We start from the raw sequence: 19,833 nt of genomic DNA, 5'->3' as shown, positions 1-19,833 counted from the left end.
AATACCTTTGAGAGTGATCCGAACGGCAATTAACCATACTGAACCACGTTGTGACCTCCTTTGGTCTGCCGAAGTAGCCGAGGGTACCGAGTTGGTACTCGTTGAAGTTGAAGACAATGCATGCAAGACAAGGAAGATTACACCTATCAGACGTCTATTGCTCTAATGCATATATCGCAGCGACTATTGAGTATTGAGAAGTATGCTGTCATCGACAATCATCATATACATTAGGATCGATGCATATGAATGACCTGCAAGTATCATGAAAAGATATATGGAATACCAAAATATAACAACAATATAAATGCGAGAACTGATTGATGCGCTAGCGAGAGATACTATTGAAGCCACCGACTTCGGATTTTGCTCCAGCTGATTGTCTAGCTAAGACTCAGCATCTAAGCAGACTTCTTGTCCTTCTTCTCTTTCTTCTTCTCGCCCTTATCCTTCTTGTCCTTCTTATCCTTCTTCACCTTCACCTCATCATCTTCTTCAACCTCACGTTTCCTCTTTTTATCCTTCTCCTTTTCCGCTCCTTCAACCTTTTGAGCTTTCTTTTCCTCCTTTTTACGTTTCTTTTCTTCCTTCTCTTGTTTCTTTCTAGCTTTCTCATCCTCCACCTCACCAGCATGTTCGAATTGATGAACATGTTCAGCAGCAGCATGTATAGGATCTTCACCTTCTTTTGTTTTCTCCTTTTTAGACTTTTTATCTTTCTTTTTCTTCTCAGTCTCGACAGGCTGTCGAACGGGTTCGGAAGAAGGGTCAAATTCAACTTGAACATCTTCAAAAGCCACTTTTTGTCCTTCCCATGCTGTACCGCCTATGGGTTTACTCGAAGATCCAACATCAGGTATTCTTTCTAAACTACTAGATGGTAATTCTTCAACATTTATTTTAGATATACTTCCAGATGCTTCAGAATTGGCTTGACGAGCAGCCATCTTTTCACGCATTTTCTGTCTGAAATAATCCGATACAGACAAAGTAGATTTCGTTACTGTTTCATCTGAGTTTCGTTCGTTCTCTTTATTTGCTCCCAGACCAAACGAGGAAGATTCTCCTGGTGATTCTGGTTGAGGTGTTGATGAAGGAGGTGGTGAAGAAGGTAAAGATGAAATTGGAACTCCTAGAATTTCTGCTAAAGCTGCTGGAGATTGAGATGCCATTCGTTTCATATTCAAATGTTTTTGCCGTGATCTAGAAACGATTCATAGGTATCAGCTGCAACCTGCTTGTTTTTTTTTTAAGAAGAGCAGACTAAAAGCAGCTGAACTTACGCTATTCTATTACGCATTATTTTCTGTTCTACCTTTTTCTCTTCTGTTGGAGTCTCGGGAGCAGGAGAAGGAGAAGGACTTGCACTAGCAGCAGCTATCCTTTTTAATACATCTTCTAATCCTCGTCCAGCTTGACCTGCTCCAGCAGCTAAATCTGATCCATCTTTTCTAGCTCGGTCCATACCTATTCCTCCTTGATCCGACTTTCTCACTACAGCGATGTGATTTGGGTTACCAGCTAAACCAGCACCAAGTCCACTATTATCCGTCCATCCTAAGGCTGTCATGTGTTTATATGAGAATCGAGATTTATCGTCTGACCATGATAAATTTCGAGGATCCAGACCAATCCTCTCTAACAGCCCGATAGTATATCAGTACAACTATATATATATGAAGCGATAAAATACAGGAAGGCAAGAAAAGCTTACGTTTCTCTTTCCGTTGTGATAGACCCATCTTGAGTTTCTATTCCTTTATTGATTATACTCGTGTGCATGTAAATTAGAGAATAGCTATAAGAACAATGGCGTAAACATAAAAACAAAAATCATAATCGCACTGTACCACTTTTGCGAATTGACACGCGGGAAAATCTGGAAATTTTGAAAATAAACTCAATAACCACTCCTCCTCCACTTGGCCACCACTCAGTGTATCATACATCATTTATCATTATATCATATCTTATGCATCGTAATTGACTACATCAAGTTTACATCTCTTTTAACCCAATACCAAGTCAGAGAGATCAGTCAATATGGTGAGTACAGCTTCCACTAGAGACCAGCGGGATCTCATAAGCTGAAGCTGACCATATAATCTTCATCTGATAGCCTCAAGTAAGTTGACCGTTCCAAACCCTTATTTTCGAGATAAGTACTGATTAACTCCCCGTATAGAACGAGTATATGGATGAGCACCGTAAACGACATGGTCGTCGTATGGATTACGAGGAGAAGAAGTGGGCTTATTACATCCATATGACGGAGGGCATTAACGCTAATCAACTTGTATAGGCGAAAGAGAACCGCTAGAGAAGCCCACAAAGCATCTGCTGATGCTCAGAAGATATTCGGTCATAAAGCTAAATTACAACATGCTAAGAGACATGCAGAGAAGGTACAAATGAAGAAGACGCTCAAAGCTCACGATGAGAGGAATGTTAAGCAAAAAGACGATGGAGCTGTTAAAGAGGGCGCATTACCAACTTATTTATTGGACAGAGAGGGTCAAAAGGTATGTTTACTCCGTTGAAGCATCAGATCGGTTACAGGTCATCATCATCCGCTATTCTTATCGTTCTACATGTTGATCAGCTGTGATGTAGGACGCAAAAGCCTTGTCTACCGCTGTCAAAGATCGACGAAAGGATCGAGCCGCCAAATACTCTGTACCATTACCCAAAGTCAGAGGTATTGCAGAAGAAGAAATGTTCAAAGTTATCAAGACTGGTAAACACAAGGGAAAGAGTTGGAAGAGAATGGTCAATAAGGCTACATTTGTAGGAGAGGGATTCACGAGAAAACCTGTGAAACTCGAGGTGAGCTCAGCTTTTTCAGTTCCTTCTCTTTCGAGGATTTCAGCTGATGCAATTCGTGCTTATAGCGATTCATTCGACCTATGGGTTTGGTATGTACCTCTGATTATTTATGAATATCTGAATACCTAGGCTGACATCTGAACGAACAGCGTATGACAAAGGCCAATGTCACACATCGTAAGCCCGCGCGTTTGATGTCAACCAATGTCGATACTAATTCTTAATCTGTAGCTGAACTCAAAACAACATTCCAACTTCCTATTCTGGGCGTGAAGAAGAACCCTCAATCACCATTATATACTTCTCTGGGTAGGTGAAATTCACGATTCTTACAGAAATGAGCTAAACTCGCTGTTTATTATAGGTGTACTCACCAAAGGTACGATCGTAGAAGTAAATGTCAGTGAATTGGGTATGGTCACAACTGGAGGAAAGGTTGTTTGGTCCAGTGAGCTGTCTCTTACTCCAAAACCTTTGAACTAGCTGACATCTATCCCGCAGAATACGCACAAATAACCAACAACCCAGGTTAGTCATCCACATTCACTCACATCCTTGCCAATTGCTAACATGTTCTCTTCTGCAGAAAATGATGGATGTATCAATTCTGTCCTCCTTGTCTAGTCTGGGCCATGCATACACGCTCATCGGGATATCACGAGGGATTTTTGCTGTAATTTGTAACTATATATTTATACCCATGTACTATCTTTGCTGCATACATATATTAAATTGATTCCGTCATTGTTTGCTCGTAAAAGTGGAGGACGTTCGTGCTTTCTTCATGACGTTTCGTTTCTTGGATTGTTTAATTTTGTCCCCAATTCACTAGTATACGACTGACGAAGAGCAAGAGAGGGTACCGAAGATGACCTCTACACCTAGCTTCTCGTCTTTTCCTGATTTTTCGGCGAATACTGAAGCTGGACCATCTAAATCAGACTCTCATACGGCTATAACAAGTTTCGGTTCTTTTCCCGAATTGATTGAACCGAAACGATCAAGTAGAAGATCAAGGTCACCCCCTGACTTTCGGGAAGAGCGAAAATCAAGAAGAATAGATGACGAAGCATACAAGAAGGGAAGTAGTAAACGAGACAAATACGATGATGGGAGGGAAAAGAACCGAAAAGATCGGGATAAGCGAGTAAAAGATGAATCAGAACGGTATAAGGAGAGACGAAGAGATAGATCTAAGAGTAGAGATAGATATAAATATCGAGATAGGGATAGATCAACAGATCGAAATAGAGGAAACGAAAGAGATAGATCAGCTGAGAGGAGGTATAAAGAGGATCGACGAAGAAGAGAGCGAGAACAAGCTTTAAACTTGATTCGAGGCGAGGAGGATACTAAATTAGATAGATCAAAGAGAAAAGAGGAGAAATGGGAAAAGAAGGAGGATGGGATGGCATGGTATGAGAGTGTAGGGAAAGTGAAAAATGTACAAGAGGATGAAATTGTGAGTTAGCCAATCAGTCATTACCGAAGATGATGAATTGACTGGGACCATAGCCTCCCTCTAATAGCTTTTTCTGCGACACTGTGGGTGATAGGGATGCTGTAAAGTACGGAAGTACATCTTCGAGTAGCGCGCCGAGGTACTATAGAGAAGGAAGTGAGTAACCCAAGCTGCATGAGGTTTTAACTCTCCGCGTAAGATATTGACATGTTGAATCGCAGAGAACCGCGTACTGGGTTTAAACGAGGGGCTTCGAATAGTCTACTCTAGAGACCGTACGGAAAAAGGTGTAGAGATCGCACCAATGGGCAGACCATACGTGAGTACCGTAATTGGACTAATTGCCAACCATGCGGACCACAGCTAACTATACAGGCGATCAGGTTCCACGCTACAACTCTCGTCAAGCTCGCTCAGCAGCTTCCGAACACTTACAACGTATCCTTCTACAATCGACAAACGATCAAGGACCTTTCAATCCATTCGCAAACTACCTCCATTTCGAAATCAAGCGGAATGATCAAGCTATTGATCTACCGTCGTATCGGGACATTCACCAAAATCAAGATGAAGACGACGGGCTAGTAGCCATTCAAGCTGCTATCGGGTCTTATTCTACGCTCGAAGAGGAAGTCCGTAAGGAAACGATTGCGATTGAAGGCTTTTTGAGAGAGCATCCGGATAACATTGAAAGATGGATAGATTATTCTCGACTTCATCTGAAGCTCTCTCCGGAGTCCTCAAACCAAAACCAGAGTGAAAGGTCCAATAAGACAAGAGCGGAAGCGGAAGTGACATTATCTATCTTATCAAGGGCTTTAGATGCATCAGAGAAAAATTTCAATTCCTCCAAACTCCATTTAGCCTACCTCAAAGCCGCTGAAGAATTCTGGGCGATTGAAAAGGTTACTAATAGGTGGAAGAATGTCTTAAGGGAATTGGGCGAGAGAGGGAATAGTGAGATCGAAATGATGGATTTATGGCTTGGTTATATCGCCTGGAGAGAAGGTCATGGTTTTGCTGGTCAGGGAGGAGGAGTGGATGAAGTGGTAGAGGTTTATGAAGAGTGTATAACTAGACTCAAGGGAAATGGCGTAGCCGGTAAGTTGAGCTTGCTGTCGACATTTCTCCTCAAGCATCTAGCTGATTAGACTGCGCAGTTGATGTTCAAGCTAGAGAAGAGAATATGGTCTACCTTTTCTTGAGAGCGGCTTTATTCCTGAAACAAGCCGGTAAGTCAGCCCATCACTCCTTACTCGGGCTGTCATCGAAGCTCATCCCATCATCAGGTTACACCGAACGAGCTCTCGCTTCTTTTCAAGCACTTATCGAAATGTAAGTCCTCCTCTCTGTGTATTGATAAGACATCCTGACCGACGGTATTCACAGAACCTTTTTCAAGCCGGATCATCTGCGCCAGCCTAGTGGAATTACCTTGACCCATGACTCGTTTGACAAGGCACTCGGCGAGTTTGAGAAATTTTGGGATACCGGAGCTCCTCGCATTGGTGAAACAGGCTCCAAAGGCTGGCAAAACACTACATCGAATTTGGTATCTATACCGAAAGTCACTCAATCTCTCCATCACAGCTCAGAAGACCCTTTTGAAAGATGGCTCGAAGCTGAAACTCACGCCGAAACGATCTATACTTTACCGGGAAGAGCAACTGACCTTGACACGGAAGTCGAAGATGATCCTTACCATGTCATATTATTTAGCGATATACGACCGTTCTTATTCAACATAATTTCCCCCATAGTCCGCTTACAACTCATCTACGCGTTCTTGACGTTCTTAGGTTTACCTTTTACTCCTCCAGATTCAACATCCTCTTCGCCAGCAACGAATGATCCCCATCTCAGCTGGACACTCGCTCATAATCCAAAAAAGAGACATTTATTCTGGCCATCCCGTCAAGGACAACGGAAACTACCTTGGCAAACTGTTGGAGGGGAACCTATGGATCCGGAGCGTTCAAGAGGTCTAGAAAGTCCATTTGAGAGTCCAGTCAAATGCTGGTCACAGGATAGAAGTACTTTATTGGGTAAGAAGGATAAGTGGTTTACCGATTTGGGATCCGTGGATATTGCTGGTCTGGATATCGACTTGATAAGGTGAGTTCAGCCGATTCTTCAGTTCCTTCTGCAACGCATAAGCTGATCATGTTGGGTTAGAAATGCATTCTCTCTATTGCGTCCACTCGTACCTGATCCAGCTTTCACTTTGGCCAATTTTGCCTTTGAGGCAGCTGTATCTCCAAAAGGGTGAGCTTTCGCGTACACTTCTGCAATTGCGTAGTGTGGACCATAGCTGACACATGCCGAACTAGAGCTGTCAAATTAGCCAAATCCATCTTGGTTTCCGATCGGGATAATCTACTGTTATGGGAGGGATATGCTCGTTTGGAGAAACAAAGAGGCAATTTCGCGGCCGCAAGGACGGTATACATCACTGCTCTTCAAGCTGCTGTAGCTCATCGAAAAGACGGTCTGGTTACGGAAGATGAGCTTGATCTATGGGCCGGATGGTCTGAGATGGAATTTGAGATGGCGGAGGATGTACGGGCTTTGGAAGTGGTTTCATTGGCTGTTGGATCAGGACAAGATCGGCTGTGTGAGTGACTTCTACTTCTTCATCACGACTATTAACTAATGGAGTCTCACAGCGGATTACTCTGTGCCCGATAGAATGCCTACTCCGCCAGCACCTATCGCACTGCTCAAAGCGCGCCAGGTGAGCCGACATGAGAGTCGTAGTATTCAATCGATCTGAGCTCATGAAATCCTACCTAGCATTATTCCAGCATAAGTCATACTCTATCACCAAGTCAACTCCTCCTTAAATCACTATACTCATACCTGATCGACGGCATCGAGCCTACCAGAACATTCTTACTGAATCACCTAGCCTCACTCCCTCCGTCCAGTCCAGAAGCTGAACAAACCTTACAATTACTCACTAAAATCTTATACCTTCATTCTTCCCGTCATGCTTCTCCCGCTTCATTATCAAGAAGTACCCTTGAGATCGCTCTTTCTTCTTTCCCTAACAACACTTCCTTCCTATCACTTTATCTTTACGGTGAATTAGGAGGAAGGGTATATGGAAGGATTCAACGTCTTATTTCTGATTTGACTTCAAACAGAGAAAATAACGGTGGTTTGACAATTTACCTTTGGGCAATCTGGGCACAAGGCGTTTCGTCTCATCGTACATTCTGGGATGCAAATGGGACAGGTTCTGAGCGAGTTAGACTGACTCTTGATAAAGCTGTCAATTCGACAACGTAAGTGCTTAATCTCTACAATACTCGAGCGGCATGGCTGATAATCATATGTAGTGGAAAATGTTCAGCAGCATTATGGATACTATATATTGAATTTGAAGTACTTATGGGTAGATATAATAACGCTAAACAATTATGCTATAGAGCAGTAACATCATTAGGAGGATGTAAAGGTATGTAACGATTGAATTCATAGTATATCTTGGAAAAAGCTGATTAAGGTATATGCAAATTAGCATTATATTTATTACCTTTTTCAAAATCTTTAAGATCACATTATACTTTAAGAGAATTGAAAGATTGGTCAGAACTTATACTTGAACGTGGAATTCGAATTAGAATACCTTTTGAAAATTATTTTGATAATTCACTTGATGAAGGATTGTTAGAAGATTTACCAAAAGATGAAGATTTAAAAGATGATGAACTTGGGTTTTTAACTCAAAGAGAAATTGCTAAGCCTTATTGAATTTTATATTAGGATAATTTATCGACGATGGGCTACTTTATGCAATCACATACTCACAGCCAAATATCACTACTATGAATGCAAGATCTTTCAGATGCAATTCGTGAAATACATTGAGAATTCAAAATATGTATACAAGAATGTCCTTTTATACAATATATAATCAGTACTGAAGGATATATACAAAATAAATAAATCAAGGTATAAGTACACAGGGTATATATATAAGTATATGCAATATTTACATCCGACCTTGAAATGTGTGATCGATGATAAATTACGAAAAGATCATGCTCCTTCTATAGCAAGACTCGCAATATCATTACTAGAAACAACAGCAGCTTCATCTAAACTGCCTCTACGTGGTTCTCGCATCAGTCTTCGTATTCGAACTAGCTCCAACGCCAATTCCCTAAAAAAGCCAAGGTTTTATCAGCTTAGTCCCTTTGCTCGATCATAGGACAGTTTACTTACTCGGCCTGAGTTTTGGCTATCCTACTTTGTTCGTTACTTGTATTTATATCCGACCGTAACCCAGCGATTTCAGCCTCCAGCGCTTCTGTAACCAAATTTGATTGTTTAGTTGCTGTTTCGGCGAGTGCTTGTATCGTAGCTCGATCCGCTCTGAGTCACATTTCGTATATTTAGCATTCGGCACAACATATTCGCTCGTAATGCCCTCAGCTGATAAACTCACGATTGCGATTGGACTAGCTTGACCAGTGCCAAGTGTTTTTGCCGCTACTCCGACAGTCGCATCAGTGAACCAAATCCAGTGTTCACGAGGATGATCACTTACAGCTTCCTCCCGGTCCTTTCTCCCCTTCTCTTCCCCCCTTTTCCACTCATCTCTCACGCTCTTGACCTCTCTCGCCCATACATCTCTCAAGCTCTTCACACTTTCACGTAACGCCACACATTCTCTCTCGGACTTGGCTTGTCCAGCTTGAGCTTCAGTCAATTGAGAGGTCATGTGCGATAAGGATTTCTTCGTACTTTGTTCCAATGCTTTTCGGGTTGATTGATGTTGCGCCAAAGAAGATTCGGCACCTCGAGCTCGTTCAAGTACCTCTAACATCCGAAAAATAATCAGCTAGAACCCTGATTTCTGGCAGGTTTAAACCCAGCTAACCTTGTAACAGTCTTTCTTTTCTCGCTATTACATTATTCAAGCCCTCGCATTCTACTCTCATCCTTTCTCGTGTTTCTTTGAGATCTTCAGTCTGTCTCGTGAGCTATAACACCACCATCAGCTGTTTAGGATCTTATAAATGTGATGATGTGCTGATCCGATGACTTACCGAACCAATCACGCGCTGAGCACTTCTAACTTCCTGCTTCACCCTTTCTAGATGGCCTTTTGTATTTATCAATTCAGTCTGCAGATTATCAATCACCCTCGTACTAGCTGATGATTTTTCGTTTGTTCCGCTAGAAGCCCTTCGAAATCCTGCTGGACTAGGACTAAGTGATTGTCGCCCATAGGAGTCTGAGGGGGCACCTGGACCAAGGGGCGAAGGTGCTCTAGGAGAATCAGGAGCTAGGAACGGGGATCTTAAATTTCGGTCTCGGTCTATACTTAATGGGGAAGGTGGTGATGCTTGAGATTTAGCAGGTGAAGATGGTGGTGGAGTGGGATGTAACGCTGCTGCTCCTGCAACTACCGCTTGTGGGATGCCTGTTTACGTCAAGGGAAATCTCAGCTTCATTGAAAGGATATACCCGTCAAGGATAAAGGACTTACGACTTCGTCCGTCGGGTAATTTTGCTGAAGTTGGTCTAGCGGGAGTTACGGCTCTGCTCCTGAGATCGAAAGAAGGGTTTGAGTGAGGTAAGCCATTCAAGCGAGGTTTTCCATCGGCACTGCGCGGCGCTTCCATCGTATAAATAGTCAGCTAGGATGTCGGGGATTGGCATCGACCTGATAGCTGCTCACGCTCTGGATCAAGCGGTGAATCCAAGGTATTCTCCTCATCTTCCTCTGTTAATCTGTGATGGTAATCATCAACAGCTACTTCTGGCAAATTGATAAGCCCGTCGATAGGAGTAAGCGGTAAAGATGATGTATCTCCATTCTCCACCTTCATCAGAAGTTGTTGTGCATTCTGTAAAGTTGTTTGTAGGATAGCTATTTGAGCTTTAATCTGGGCTACCATTTGAGATTGCATCGTAAGCTTTCATTCTGCAGGAGAAAAGCAGCTTGAGTAGCTTACCTGTGTCATTTGGATCGAAGCGCGTATTACCACCAAATGTCACAGACGTTCCTTCTCCAAAGCTGTTTTTTCTGCTTCCTGGTCCTTGCCCGCCGCTCAACAAACTCCATCTTCGCTGCTGATTCGCGGGACTTGACCTTCCGTTCTTAGCTGTTACTCCGTTCGCAGGGCTCTGACTCCTTGAAGTAGTGGGTTCCTTAGATATGGAAGCGCTAGATGAAGATTTTGGAAGCAATGATAGAGATGATATCGAGTTCCGCTTACTAGTAGCTACTGGTATTCTTGACGGTGTATTGTCGGCCATCATTGATGGTTCGCTAATACTCCCTCATCCGAGCTTTTCGCGACACGAAAAAAGCAGAAATCGATTATCACCTTGATAGTGTCCCCATGTACTCGCTTTGTGGCTGGTACTATAGATCTGAATAAAGTAATGTCTGACAACGACTATTGAATAATTGATATTATATACATCTTTTGTAGTCATTCATTCATTCATTCATTTTATGCATACACACAGACAAAGACGCGTAGCATTCAAATCACGTGATAGAAATACAAATATCACCACGTGTCAAAAATCGTACCTTAACTGAAATATCTGTTGCCACCCAAAAAAGTTGAAAACAAATCAATATTACACAAAGCTACATATCTCCATTCACATACTGTTAGTATATCACCAAGTCAGATTTGACAATCATCAGTCAACGCTATGCCGCCGTTCAGAAACAGAGGTAGCTCTAATGGAAGAGGCAGAGGTGGTTTTCGAGGCGGTGGAAGAGGTGGTAGAGGTGGATATGGTGGCCCAAAACTTCCTTCAGAATTGAGGGAACAATTCGATGTCAAATACAGTATGTCCACCGTTGGTATAGTATTGGGAATATGCTGAAGCTCCGAGCTAGAATCTAAAAGAGGTAGAGGTGGATTCAAAAATCATGATGATCGAGATTCGACTCGAAATGAAAGACGACCTCTGGATAAGGGTAAAGGTCGAGCCTTACCTGCCGATTCTGAATCGGATGACCAGGATGAAGATGAGAAACCACTCCCGCCTTCCAAAAAGAAAATGAAAACCGAAACACAGAGGAAAGACGAAGAACAACCGGAGAAGAAGAAGAAGAAATTGCCCGAGTTGAGATTGCCCGATGAAATGGTGGATGATGCGGAAGATCAAGAGATTGAATGGTTAGAATATATTCTCAAGAAGGAACAGGGAAAAGGAAAGGAAGTAGACGATGATGGTCTGGAAGGTATGCTTCCTGACTCCACACAAGATCGCTTACGTGCTTATGGTTGAATCTTTTGCATAGACTTGCTAGATTTCGCTGATGTCGTTGGACCGGGCGGAAGCGGTCTGAAGCGAGATGGCCTTGACGAGGAAATAGACGAGGACGAGGATGAGGATGAGGATGAAGACCAGGATGGTGAAGGCGGGGAAGACGACAGTGATGATGATATGATGGATCTCGATGGTCTAGATGACTTAGAAGGTCTCGGTGAAGACGACGAAGAAGGCGATGGGCCAGAAGGCGAAGATGACGCTGAGACCGATGTGAGTTACTCGTTGCGACATGTCGAGTCGTACTACGCGAGCTGAGATCAGACCATTCATCATAGCTTGAAGAACCTAACGCAGCAACAGATTTGGCGAATAAAGACACTGAGCAGGATAACCTGATACACGATGAGACGGGCACAAAGTCGGCCATAGAAACCACCAATATCGCTGGTCCTTCGAAATATATTCCCCCTCATCTCCGGGCCGCTCAATTGGAAGAAAATGCTCGAGGAAATAAGGAGAAAGCAGAAGAACGGATCAAACTTGAACGTAAGGCTCAAGGTCTGCTGAACAAGTAAGCTTGTTCCCTATCCAAATTATCTACGGCTGATTGCTTTCCTCAGATTGAGTGAAGCGAATCTTGAGAGCATTTTGGGTGAGATAGAAGGTTTGTATAGAGGATATAGTAGAAACGGTAAGCTCCTCTCCTCTTGTGACCGTCTCATCACAAGAGATGAAGCTCACAGAGGGTGTCTGATCCAGATGTCTCAACCACCTTGACCAACTTAATCATACAGATGATATCAAATAAAGCCAATCTGTTAGACTCTTTTGTCGTACTTTACGCCACGCTCGTTGGAGCTTTGCATCGAGTGATTGGGATGGAATTCGGTATGTTCGCGTTCGCGTCCTCACGCTCTTTCAGACATACGTTCTTTTAGACAAGGCTAACCAGTATTGTACAGGTGCTCATTTCGTCCACACTCTAATTATGCGATACCAAAAGGCACTTTCCGACCCGAATTCTACCGAGACCAAGCTGGAAGCCAATCTATACGAAACTCCTGATGCATCGAAAGAAGCTCTGAACCTTTTGACGTTGATAGCGGAACTGTACAACGCTCAAGTGATAGGATCGAAATTGATATACGACCTCATCAGAGGGTTCTTGGACAACGGGAATGAGGGTGAAGAAGTGATGAGCGAAAGAGCCGTTGAAGGTCTTTTGAAAGTACTACGATGTAAGAGAGCCCCCTTAGTAGCTCAGCCTTGGGTATCGTGACGCTAATCGGAACTCTTCAGGCTCCGGATCTCAGCTACGTACGGATGATCCTGCTTCTTTAAAGGACATCGTAAATCTCGTTCAAGAGAAAACGAAAGGAAAAGAAAAGACTATGACGTGAGCTTTCTTGTCCAGTTTCCCTCGATGGACATCTAGCATTGCTAGCTTGAATTGCTCTCACTGATACTTCACACTTCCGTCGATGTAGTGCCAGGGCTAGGTTCTTGGTCGAAACTTTGACAAACGTAAAAAATGGAAAAATCAAGTCGAATCAAAACTCTGAAGGAGGAAATGAGGCCGCATTGAGGATGAAGAAGTTCCTATCCGGCTTAGGTAAAAAGAGACGTCGTGAGTACGATTTGGACCAAAGCGTTGGAACGACCTGTTCGAAGCTGACCATATACGTTCTATGATGCTAGTACTAGCATACGAGCCATTGAGAGTATCTCTCTCTGATCTGTTATCTGCGGATAAAAAGGGAAAATGGTGGCTAGTCGGCGCAGGATGGTCAGGAAACCCTCTGGTAGAAAGAGAACAGCAATCAGCGTCTGCTATACCGTCCATGAACGACAAGACAAGGTCAAAAAACGGCAAAGAGGATATAACGGATGAAGAAGCATTGTTGGAACTGGCTAGAAAACAGGGTATGAATACTGATGTTAGACGAGGTGTATTTGTGGTGCTGATGACCTCCGAGGTGAGCATATAAAAGGGATTTCTTCAATGTTGTGTTCACCATTCAGGAGGTGAAAATATGCTGATATTTTGGCAACATAGGATTATGTCCATGCTTGTGATCGACTCAATGCACTCAAATTGAGCGATGTACAACAACGAGAATTCGTCAGAGTCGCATTGCACTGTTGTGGACTGGTTAGTGACCTTGCCGTGTTCTTCATTATATACGTTCTTGTTCCTCGCAGAAGAGCTAATGCGATGTGGTCGATTGAGTAGGAAAAGGCATATAATCCATATTATACACTTATCCTATCTGAGTTATGCTCAAATTCATACGATCATCGATTTACCCTTCAATACGCTTTGTGGGATTTCTTACGTGAATTGGAGAACAGTTCGGGGGATTCTACCAAATCGAAGAAGCTGAAGACCAGAACCGAAAATGTAGCTAGAGCTATAGGGTATGTTGTTGGACGAGGTGGTTTAGATTTAACTGTATTCAAAGTAAGTGAAACCATTCGGTTACTTACATAACGAACTAAGAATGCGAGAACTCAAGCTGAATGGTATTCGCGGATTTATCTTATCTAGGCAATAGATTTTACGACATTATCATCAACACTTTTAACATTTTTCATATCATTCCTTATTCATTTCTTATTAGCGATACATACGGTTTCTCCAATTTTCAATTTACCTAAATCGTTTAACCTTAAAAATGATTTTGATGAAGAAGGTGTACAAGAGAAATTTGAAAAAACTCTTTCAAATACTGAATTAGCAGGTGGTTGGTTATATGTGCTTGAACGTGGTCAGAAAAAGATCTCTCAGGTTGTAGATGAATTAGGGGAACGGGAAAAACAGGTTGTAAGGCAGGGTGTTGAGGTTGGAAGGGGTGTCTTAGGGAATGCTATATAATCTACACATGCATGAGATGACATAAGGATAGCGGATCTGAAGAGAGTTATGTGACTAAAGAAAAGCTGGGACATATGAGGGCGATGACGCCATGAAATATGTGGACAAGTGAGAAGAGCTGCAAAATCCTTTCTGAGTAGAGCAAAGTAAGAGTGAGGCAGAATACTGTTCGTAAATCAAAGGTTGGATACCTGAAGCAAATCCTATATATCCTATATACAATGAATATGCCACATACCATGGAGCAGTAATACCGCTCAAATATCAAGCTACAAACGATACAGATACCTTATCAAAAACATTATCTTCGGAATTTATTAAGGCTGTATTTTCATCATTGTTATAATTATCCTCTACAAGTATCGTATCTTCATTAAAAATAGTCGATCTAACAAGTTCTTCACCATCATTAAGATTAAACCATCCTGAATCAGATGATTTCAATCTCGAAGAAAATCACGTTCTATCAAATCAGAAGGGATTTTACAATTTTGATCATTTTCAATATCATTGAAAAAATATCGTTATATTTTGAATTTTGATTTTAATAATTTTGTACTTTGACCTAATAAATTATGAATTGTATTATTGGCTTCATTGATTTCAGAAGTTTGATATGTGAAATTTCCAAAAATGTACATACACTAATGACATAACTTGAATTAATAATTTTATCACTCTTGGAAAGATGCCGTTTTCTTCTATTTGAATCTAATTTGGAATTGTTATTTGAGCTATTATGTTCATAGATTCTTAATTGGTAAACCCCACTTGAAGATTGCGAGATGTCATGATCTGTAATATTTTGAAAAGTCATGTTTGATGAGAATAGAAGAGCTGTATTGAAACTAAGATGGGTCGAGAAAACGAGGGCGATTTGGGATGACGGGAAATGAGAATGATCTTACGCAGCAAAAGACTTTCAAGTCATTTATATACTTCTTAGGGACCAATTTGCTGTCCTTGTGAGCTTCGTATAACTTCAGAGCCTCGTCTGTGACGTGAAGGTATGAGTAAAAAGGATCCTCATATAGCATGTCGGATCATCCTTTAATTTCTGACCGAACGTTTTTTCTTTGCGTGATGCATCAGCTTACATTTTAAGAGGACAGTGTCTTCCATTACAGTAACCCAGAATGTGATTGTGAGTGTACATAATGACGGGAAATTCTTTAGAACATCTATGATTCCACCTTGCCTGGCGGCTTTTATACAAACCTCCATCAGGGAGAATATACGTCATGAGTTTTCGATAGTGTGTTTGATCTTTATCAAGATAATCAGTATGTAATGCATTGTATACTATCAAGGAGAAGTGGCGATGATGTAGAGCCCAAAGAAGCTACCGCTTTTATCATTCATCTTACATATCAAAGCACACAGCAGAAACTCATTGTCCTGGCGTTAACCTGTTCAATCAATAGTCACAGAACCATCATCATGAAGTGTCACTTCAGCTCCATCGGTATCATTTTTCACAATGACAGTAATTGTAGCGTTTGGATCAGTCGTAGAAGTAGTAGTAGATGTAGTGGTAGTGGTAGTAGGCAAAGTCTTCTTATGAAAAGTGGTTTGAGCAAAAGTGACAGATGGAAGAGAACATTGTTCTTTAAGAGAATTATACTCATCATTACAATGTTCAAAATCCTTCTTAGTTTCGTAATAGGCTTTTTCCCAATCATCCTTTTCATGAGTAATAGTTTGAATTTTTTTATCATCTGCCATACTTGACCAACTTAATACACCATTAAAAGCTAAACTAATCGCTAAAGCTGTAAGTGTTGCTGATCTTGCAGGATGCTTTCGAATAGGATCTGTACTGATTTTTAAGTTGTTGATAACTTTGTTATACCATGATGGATTTTCAGTATTCGTATCGTTAGTATCCCTGAGACTGGCTAAAATTCTAGCTTCTTCGTTATCATTGATTTCGTTGAAACTGAAACTGGTTAATTCTGTTCCTTCTTGGCCTATTGGGACGGACATGTCTTTGCGCTTTGTTTGTCAATCTTGGTAAACGAATATAAGTTTTCTAGATTTGGTTTTCCAATAACAAATGGTTTGAAGTTGATCATTTCCTATTTGTTGTGTTTGGTATATATATATGAATATGTTGGAGATGCATTGGAAGGAGATGTTTATTCGCCACTTTTTCGCTCCATTGAAGAACAAGTCAACAGGACTTCTGAAGTTCGAAGCGCAAAAATTCGAAAATATTGGATTTACAATTGATGACTTTCCTTTCACTGATTTGTAACATATTCGTGATTACAGCTTCTCACCGCAACAACATTCAGAAGGAGTGAATCACGTCTGCTGAGCATGGAATGCCTGGGAAGAATGGACAATGTGATGATAATCCTTGTGCACTTCTTTACCATCCAATTGAAATGTTCGTCGCTTTATCCTACTTTACCTCGATGGTCAGGTTCGAAGAATTCCGAAATGCTTAAGGAAGTCAAGACTTAGACCGATATGTACGGAGGAGCAATCGAGGCTTACATCAAAGGATGATCTTCTCCTATTTCACTGACCTTCCTTCAACCGCCAAGCTGAGTCAAGCTTGCACAATGATATCAAATGCGTAACATTCTAGCGTATATTTTGCTACCTCCTCGGTGCATGACATATTTCAGAGAAAGGAGTTCGAGGGGGTATCACTCAATTGTGCATTATGCTGCACTCAACATCATGTTACTATGATTGAGCTCTATATGCAAATAATTCGAGCACGGTCACATAAAATATTTGCCATAAAAGAATGAATAAAAAATAGGACGGATTAGGAAAAATGTAAAACCTAAGATGTCAGATATCGAAGTTCGAGTATTTGGAACATCTGTCTATTAGATAGTGTACAGGGGCTGATCCTGACCAGTATAGCTGACTTGTCCATCATCATAAGCTGTGACTGTCGCGAATGTCGATCCTCCAGTGACTCGCACGGACATTACTGGATGAGCATTCGAAGTAGCTGAGCTGGCAGTATGGGTTTGAGTCTCGTATACTGTAGTAACAGCTTCTTGAATACCACAAGTCTTCACCATATCTTCAAAAGCCTCCTCCCAATCCTTAGCGTTCTGTTGGGCATCCCGTAGCTCTCTCTTCAAGTGATCGTTTCCATTTGCGAGATTATCAATGGTTGTTATGTGGTCGACGTTTTTATGAACACTCAAACCTAATCCAGCTGCAGTGATAGTAAGAGCAACCGTCACAGCTGAAGCGAATAAGTTGTTTTTGACTGTGTCCAAACTTTTTCGCGCCCCATTACCTATAGTCTCCCTGACCTTTGACATCCAATCTGGCTCAGAGGTGGGCCTGGAAGATTGTTCCGCAGATTGAGCAACTCCTCCTCGCCATGGTTCCATCTCAGTATCTTCTTGATTGTGATAAGACATTCTTCAATGAACGGTATCAATAAATATGTGCGCGTGATTGTATATGTGGGTGTATATATGTATATATGATTGAATGGATGTAAGTATGGGTACAAGTATGATTTGTGTGATAGATGAAAGATTGAAGATACTTTTAAAAAGTAAGTGAAGATCATCTATTATCGAGGGTACCAGCCCGCACCTATTTATGTCTTTCCTGTAGTGCCGTTACTGTCAGTACTGCTCCAATCATTTTACAAACCATTCTGTCTCTCGAAGCCCAAGGACAATGGAATGTCCCCCATTGTTTATATTTCCTTTCAGCAGTTCTGTCACTCTGCGGAGTGACCTCGAGTAACGAAAGAAGGCATCATCTGTTGCAACCAATTGATAACGTTACGACGAATATTTAATTACCTTCTCGATGTATTATACGTCTCAGGAAATGAAGGTTGACGTGCTATCGCTCAACTGTAAGTTGCTCCACCCTGAACATCATACGATCGAGCTCTATATACATATCATTCATTTACGGATATATAACATATGTAGAATAAAAAGAAGGAAAAACAGGTCGGATCAGAAAAAGTGAAAAAAAAGTAAGAACTCGAAAGATCATATCTGATTAAATGGATCGCCTTATCTAAACGATGATCGGTTCGGGCACATCCGTACCAGTATAGGTGACCTGTCCATTATCATAAAGTGTGAATTCCGCCACTCTTGTTCCATCGGTAACTTGAACAGAAGTTACTGGATTATCAGAAGTACCGGGATGAGTTGAACTAGGAGAACGAGGTGGATATTGTGTAGTGGTCACTGTCGAATTTGGACAAATTTCACTGAGGTTTTTGTACTCATTCGCCCAATATTTAGCGATTTTCACGGATTCATCATATGCATTACTACACATTTCCAAGTTCTGTTGGGTGGTGTTGCGCTCTCTTTGTAATTCTTCAATTCTTTCTTCGAGCATTTGAATTACCGTTGCGTCTTTGTTAAGGGCAGAAGTACATCCACTGTATCCAACTGCAGAGATTGGGACAACCGCGGCCAAACTAACTAACGCGATTGTGGCAACAGGATTATCATTAACTTTTTTCCCAATTCTTTGAACCTTATCCCATATCCAAGATGGCTCAGTAGGGGCCGTGGAAGATGGCCCCCTAGTTTGAGCACCTCTGTCCCCCCATGGAGATAATTCAATACCTTGTTGATTGCGATTAGACATTTCTTAACAAATGGTATGGTTGTGTATATAAGCGTGATTGTATGTGTGGGTGTATATATGTATGGACGTGAGTATGGGTGCAAGTATGATTTGTGTGATGGATGAAAGATTGAAGATTGAAGGGACTTTGAGAAAAGTAAGTGAAGTTCATTTTTCGAAGGTACTAGCACGCATCTATTTATACCTTTTCTGTAAGTTCGTTACTGTCATACTGCTCGAATCATTTACATGTCAATTGCAAATCATTTCGTCTGCCGAATCTGTATGATAAGGGATTTTTTCGTCATCGTTTATATTTCCCTTCATCAATTCTCTTACACTTAGCATCACAAAGAAGGCATTCTCTTTTACGATTATGAGGTCAATACTCACATATCGTAAAAAAAGGAGGTGTAAGTATGACTTCCATCGTATACTAACCATTCTATCTCTCGAAGTCTTAAGATAATGGATTCTACGTCATTTCAGTATTTCCTCCCTTGATTTGGACTCGTAAACTTCTGAAAAAGACATCATACGATTCGAAGAAGGCATTGTATGTCATTCGTCATACTTATCATCAATATTCAAAAGAATGAACGGTAAAAGTGGGGATGATTTGTAAAAATCTCTGAAAAAGCGTCATTTGCTAGAAGCCATACTTTATCTTTGGCAAATTGAAATCAATCACAAAGGATTTTTTTTCTTTTTGGGAGGACTCTTGATTCGTAATGAATCGTGATTCGACAAGCAATTGCACTGGTTTTGCTGGGAAAAGCGGATCGGCACGGTTCAAAGAAGGTATTATATTTAAAGAGTATGATTGTGA

The 19,833-nt window shown here is 41.4% G+C and overlaps 8 protein-coding genes across 8 annotated transcripts; 3 read left to right on the top strand and 5 right to left on the bottom strand.

Moving 5' to 3' along the window:
- Positions 1-401: 401 nt before the first annotated feature.
- On the bottom strand, positions 402-1,742 carry I206_100064 (uncharacterized protein; the record flags this gene model as incomplete). The annotated part of the gene is made up of 3 exons (XM_019159563.1): positions 402-1,203; positions 1,284-1,638; positions 1,715-1,742. 3 exons carry the CDS (start codon positions 1,740-1,742, stop codon positions 402-404), a joined length of 1,185 nt encoding a protein of 394 aa, XP_019007427.1.
- Positions 1,743-2,194: 452 nt separating this feature from the next.
- I206_100063 (ribosome biogenesis protein NSA2) lies at positions 2,195-3,450 on the top strand (the record flags this gene model as incomplete). The annotated part of the gene is made up of 9 exons (XM_019159562.2): positions 2,195-2,247; positions 2,303-2,522; positions 2,614-2,826; positions 2,892-2,915; positions 2,976-3,003; positions 3,058-3,135; positions 3,191-3,274; positions 3,328-3,354; positions 3,413-3,450. The coding sequence occupies 9 exons, from the start codon at positions 2,195-2,197 to the stop codon at positions 3,448-3,450; spliced, it is 765 nt and encodes a 254-aa protein (XP_019007426.2).
- A 244-nt stretch (positions 3,451-3,694) lies between these two features.
- I206_100062 (uncharacterized protein) lies at positions 3,695-8,044 on the top strand (the record flags this gene model as incomplete). Its single annotated transcript, XM_019159561.1, has 13 exons — positions 3,695-4,288; positions 4,342-4,444; positions 4,510-4,607; positions 4,672-5,389; positions 5,449-5,520; positions 5,578-5,623; positions 5,678-6,403; positions 6,464-6,553; positions 6,619-6,902; positions 6,955-7,022; positions 7,082-7,575; positions 7,630-7,748; positions 7,812-8,044. The coding sequence occupies 13 exons, from the start codon at positions 3,695-3,697 to the stop codon at positions 8,042-8,044; spliced, it is 3,645 nt and encodes a 1,214-aa protein (XP_019007425.1).
- A 288-nt stretch (positions 8,045-8,332) lies between these two features.
- On the bottom strand, positions 8,333-10,564 carry I206_100061 (uncharacterized protein; the record flags this gene model as incomplete). Its single annotated transcript, XM_019159560.2, has 9 exons — positions 8,333-8,456; positions 8,519-8,668; positions 8,742-8,785; positions 8,844-9,115; positions 9,177-9,279; positions 9,346-9,722; positions 9,789-9,917; positions 9,981-10,193; positions 10,258-10,564. The coding sequence occupies 9 exons, from the start codon at positions 10,562-10,564 to the stop codon at positions 8,333-8,335; spliced, it is 1,719 nt and encodes a 572-aa protein (XP_019007424.2).
- Positions 10,565-10,972: 408 nt separating this feature from the next.
- I206_100060 (uncharacterized protein) lies at positions 10,973-14,417 on the top strand (the record flags this gene model as incomplete). Its single annotated transcript, XM_019159559.1, has 13 exons — positions 10,973-11,111; positions 11,163-11,510; positions 11,571-11,812; positions 11,878-12,113; positions 12,163-12,233; positions 12,302-12,430; positions 12,505-12,780; positions 12,842-12,938; positions 13,030-13,169; positions 13,241-13,518; positions 13,599-13,694; positions 13,776-14,003; positions 14,091-14,417. The coding sequence occupies 13 exons, from the start codon at positions 10,973-10,975 to the stop codon at positions 14,415-14,417; spliced, it is 2,607 nt and encodes an 868-aa protein (XP_019007423.1).
- A 1,413-nt stretch (positions 14,418-15,830) lies between these two features.
- I206_100059 (uncharacterized protein) lies at positions 15,831-16,403 on the bottom strand (the record flags this gene model as incomplete). Its single annotated transcript, XM_019159558.1, has 1 exon — positions 15,831-16,403. The coding sequence occupies one exon, from the start codon at positions 16,401-16,403 to the stop codon at positions 15,831-15,833; it is 573 nt and encodes a 190-aa protein (XP_019007422.1).
- An 860-nt stretch (positions 16,404-17,263) lies between these two features.
- Positions 17,264-17,815, bottom strand: I206_100058 (uncharacterized protein; the record flags this gene model as incomplete). The annotated part of the gene is made up of 1 exon (XM_019159557.1): positions 17,264-17,815. The coding sequence occupies one exon, from the start codon at positions 17,813-17,815 to the stop codon at positions 17,264-17,266; it is 552 nt and encodes a 183-aa protein (XP_019007421.1).
- A 622-nt stretch (positions 17,816-18,437) lies between these two features.
- I206_100057 (uncharacterized protein) lies at positions 18,438-19,025 on the bottom strand (the record flags this gene model as incomplete). The annotated part of the gene is made up of 1 exon (XM_019159556.1): positions 18,438-19,025. One exon carries the CDS (start codon positions 19,023-19,025, stop codon positions 18,438-18,440), a length of 588 nt encoding a protein of 195 aa, XP_019007420.1.
- Positions 19,026-19,833: the final 808 nt, after the last annotated feature.

This window comes from Kwoniella pini, chromosome 1 (assembly GCF_000512605.2).
Source record: "Kwoniella pini CBS 10737 chromosome 1, complete sequence".
Taxonomy (NCBI): Eukaryota; Fungi; Basidiomycota; class Tremellomycetes; order Tremellales; family Cryptococcaceae; genus Kwoniella; species Kwoniella pini.
Note: the sequence above shows the minus strand (reverse complement) of the source record. Positions and strands in the feature narration are given on the sequence as shown.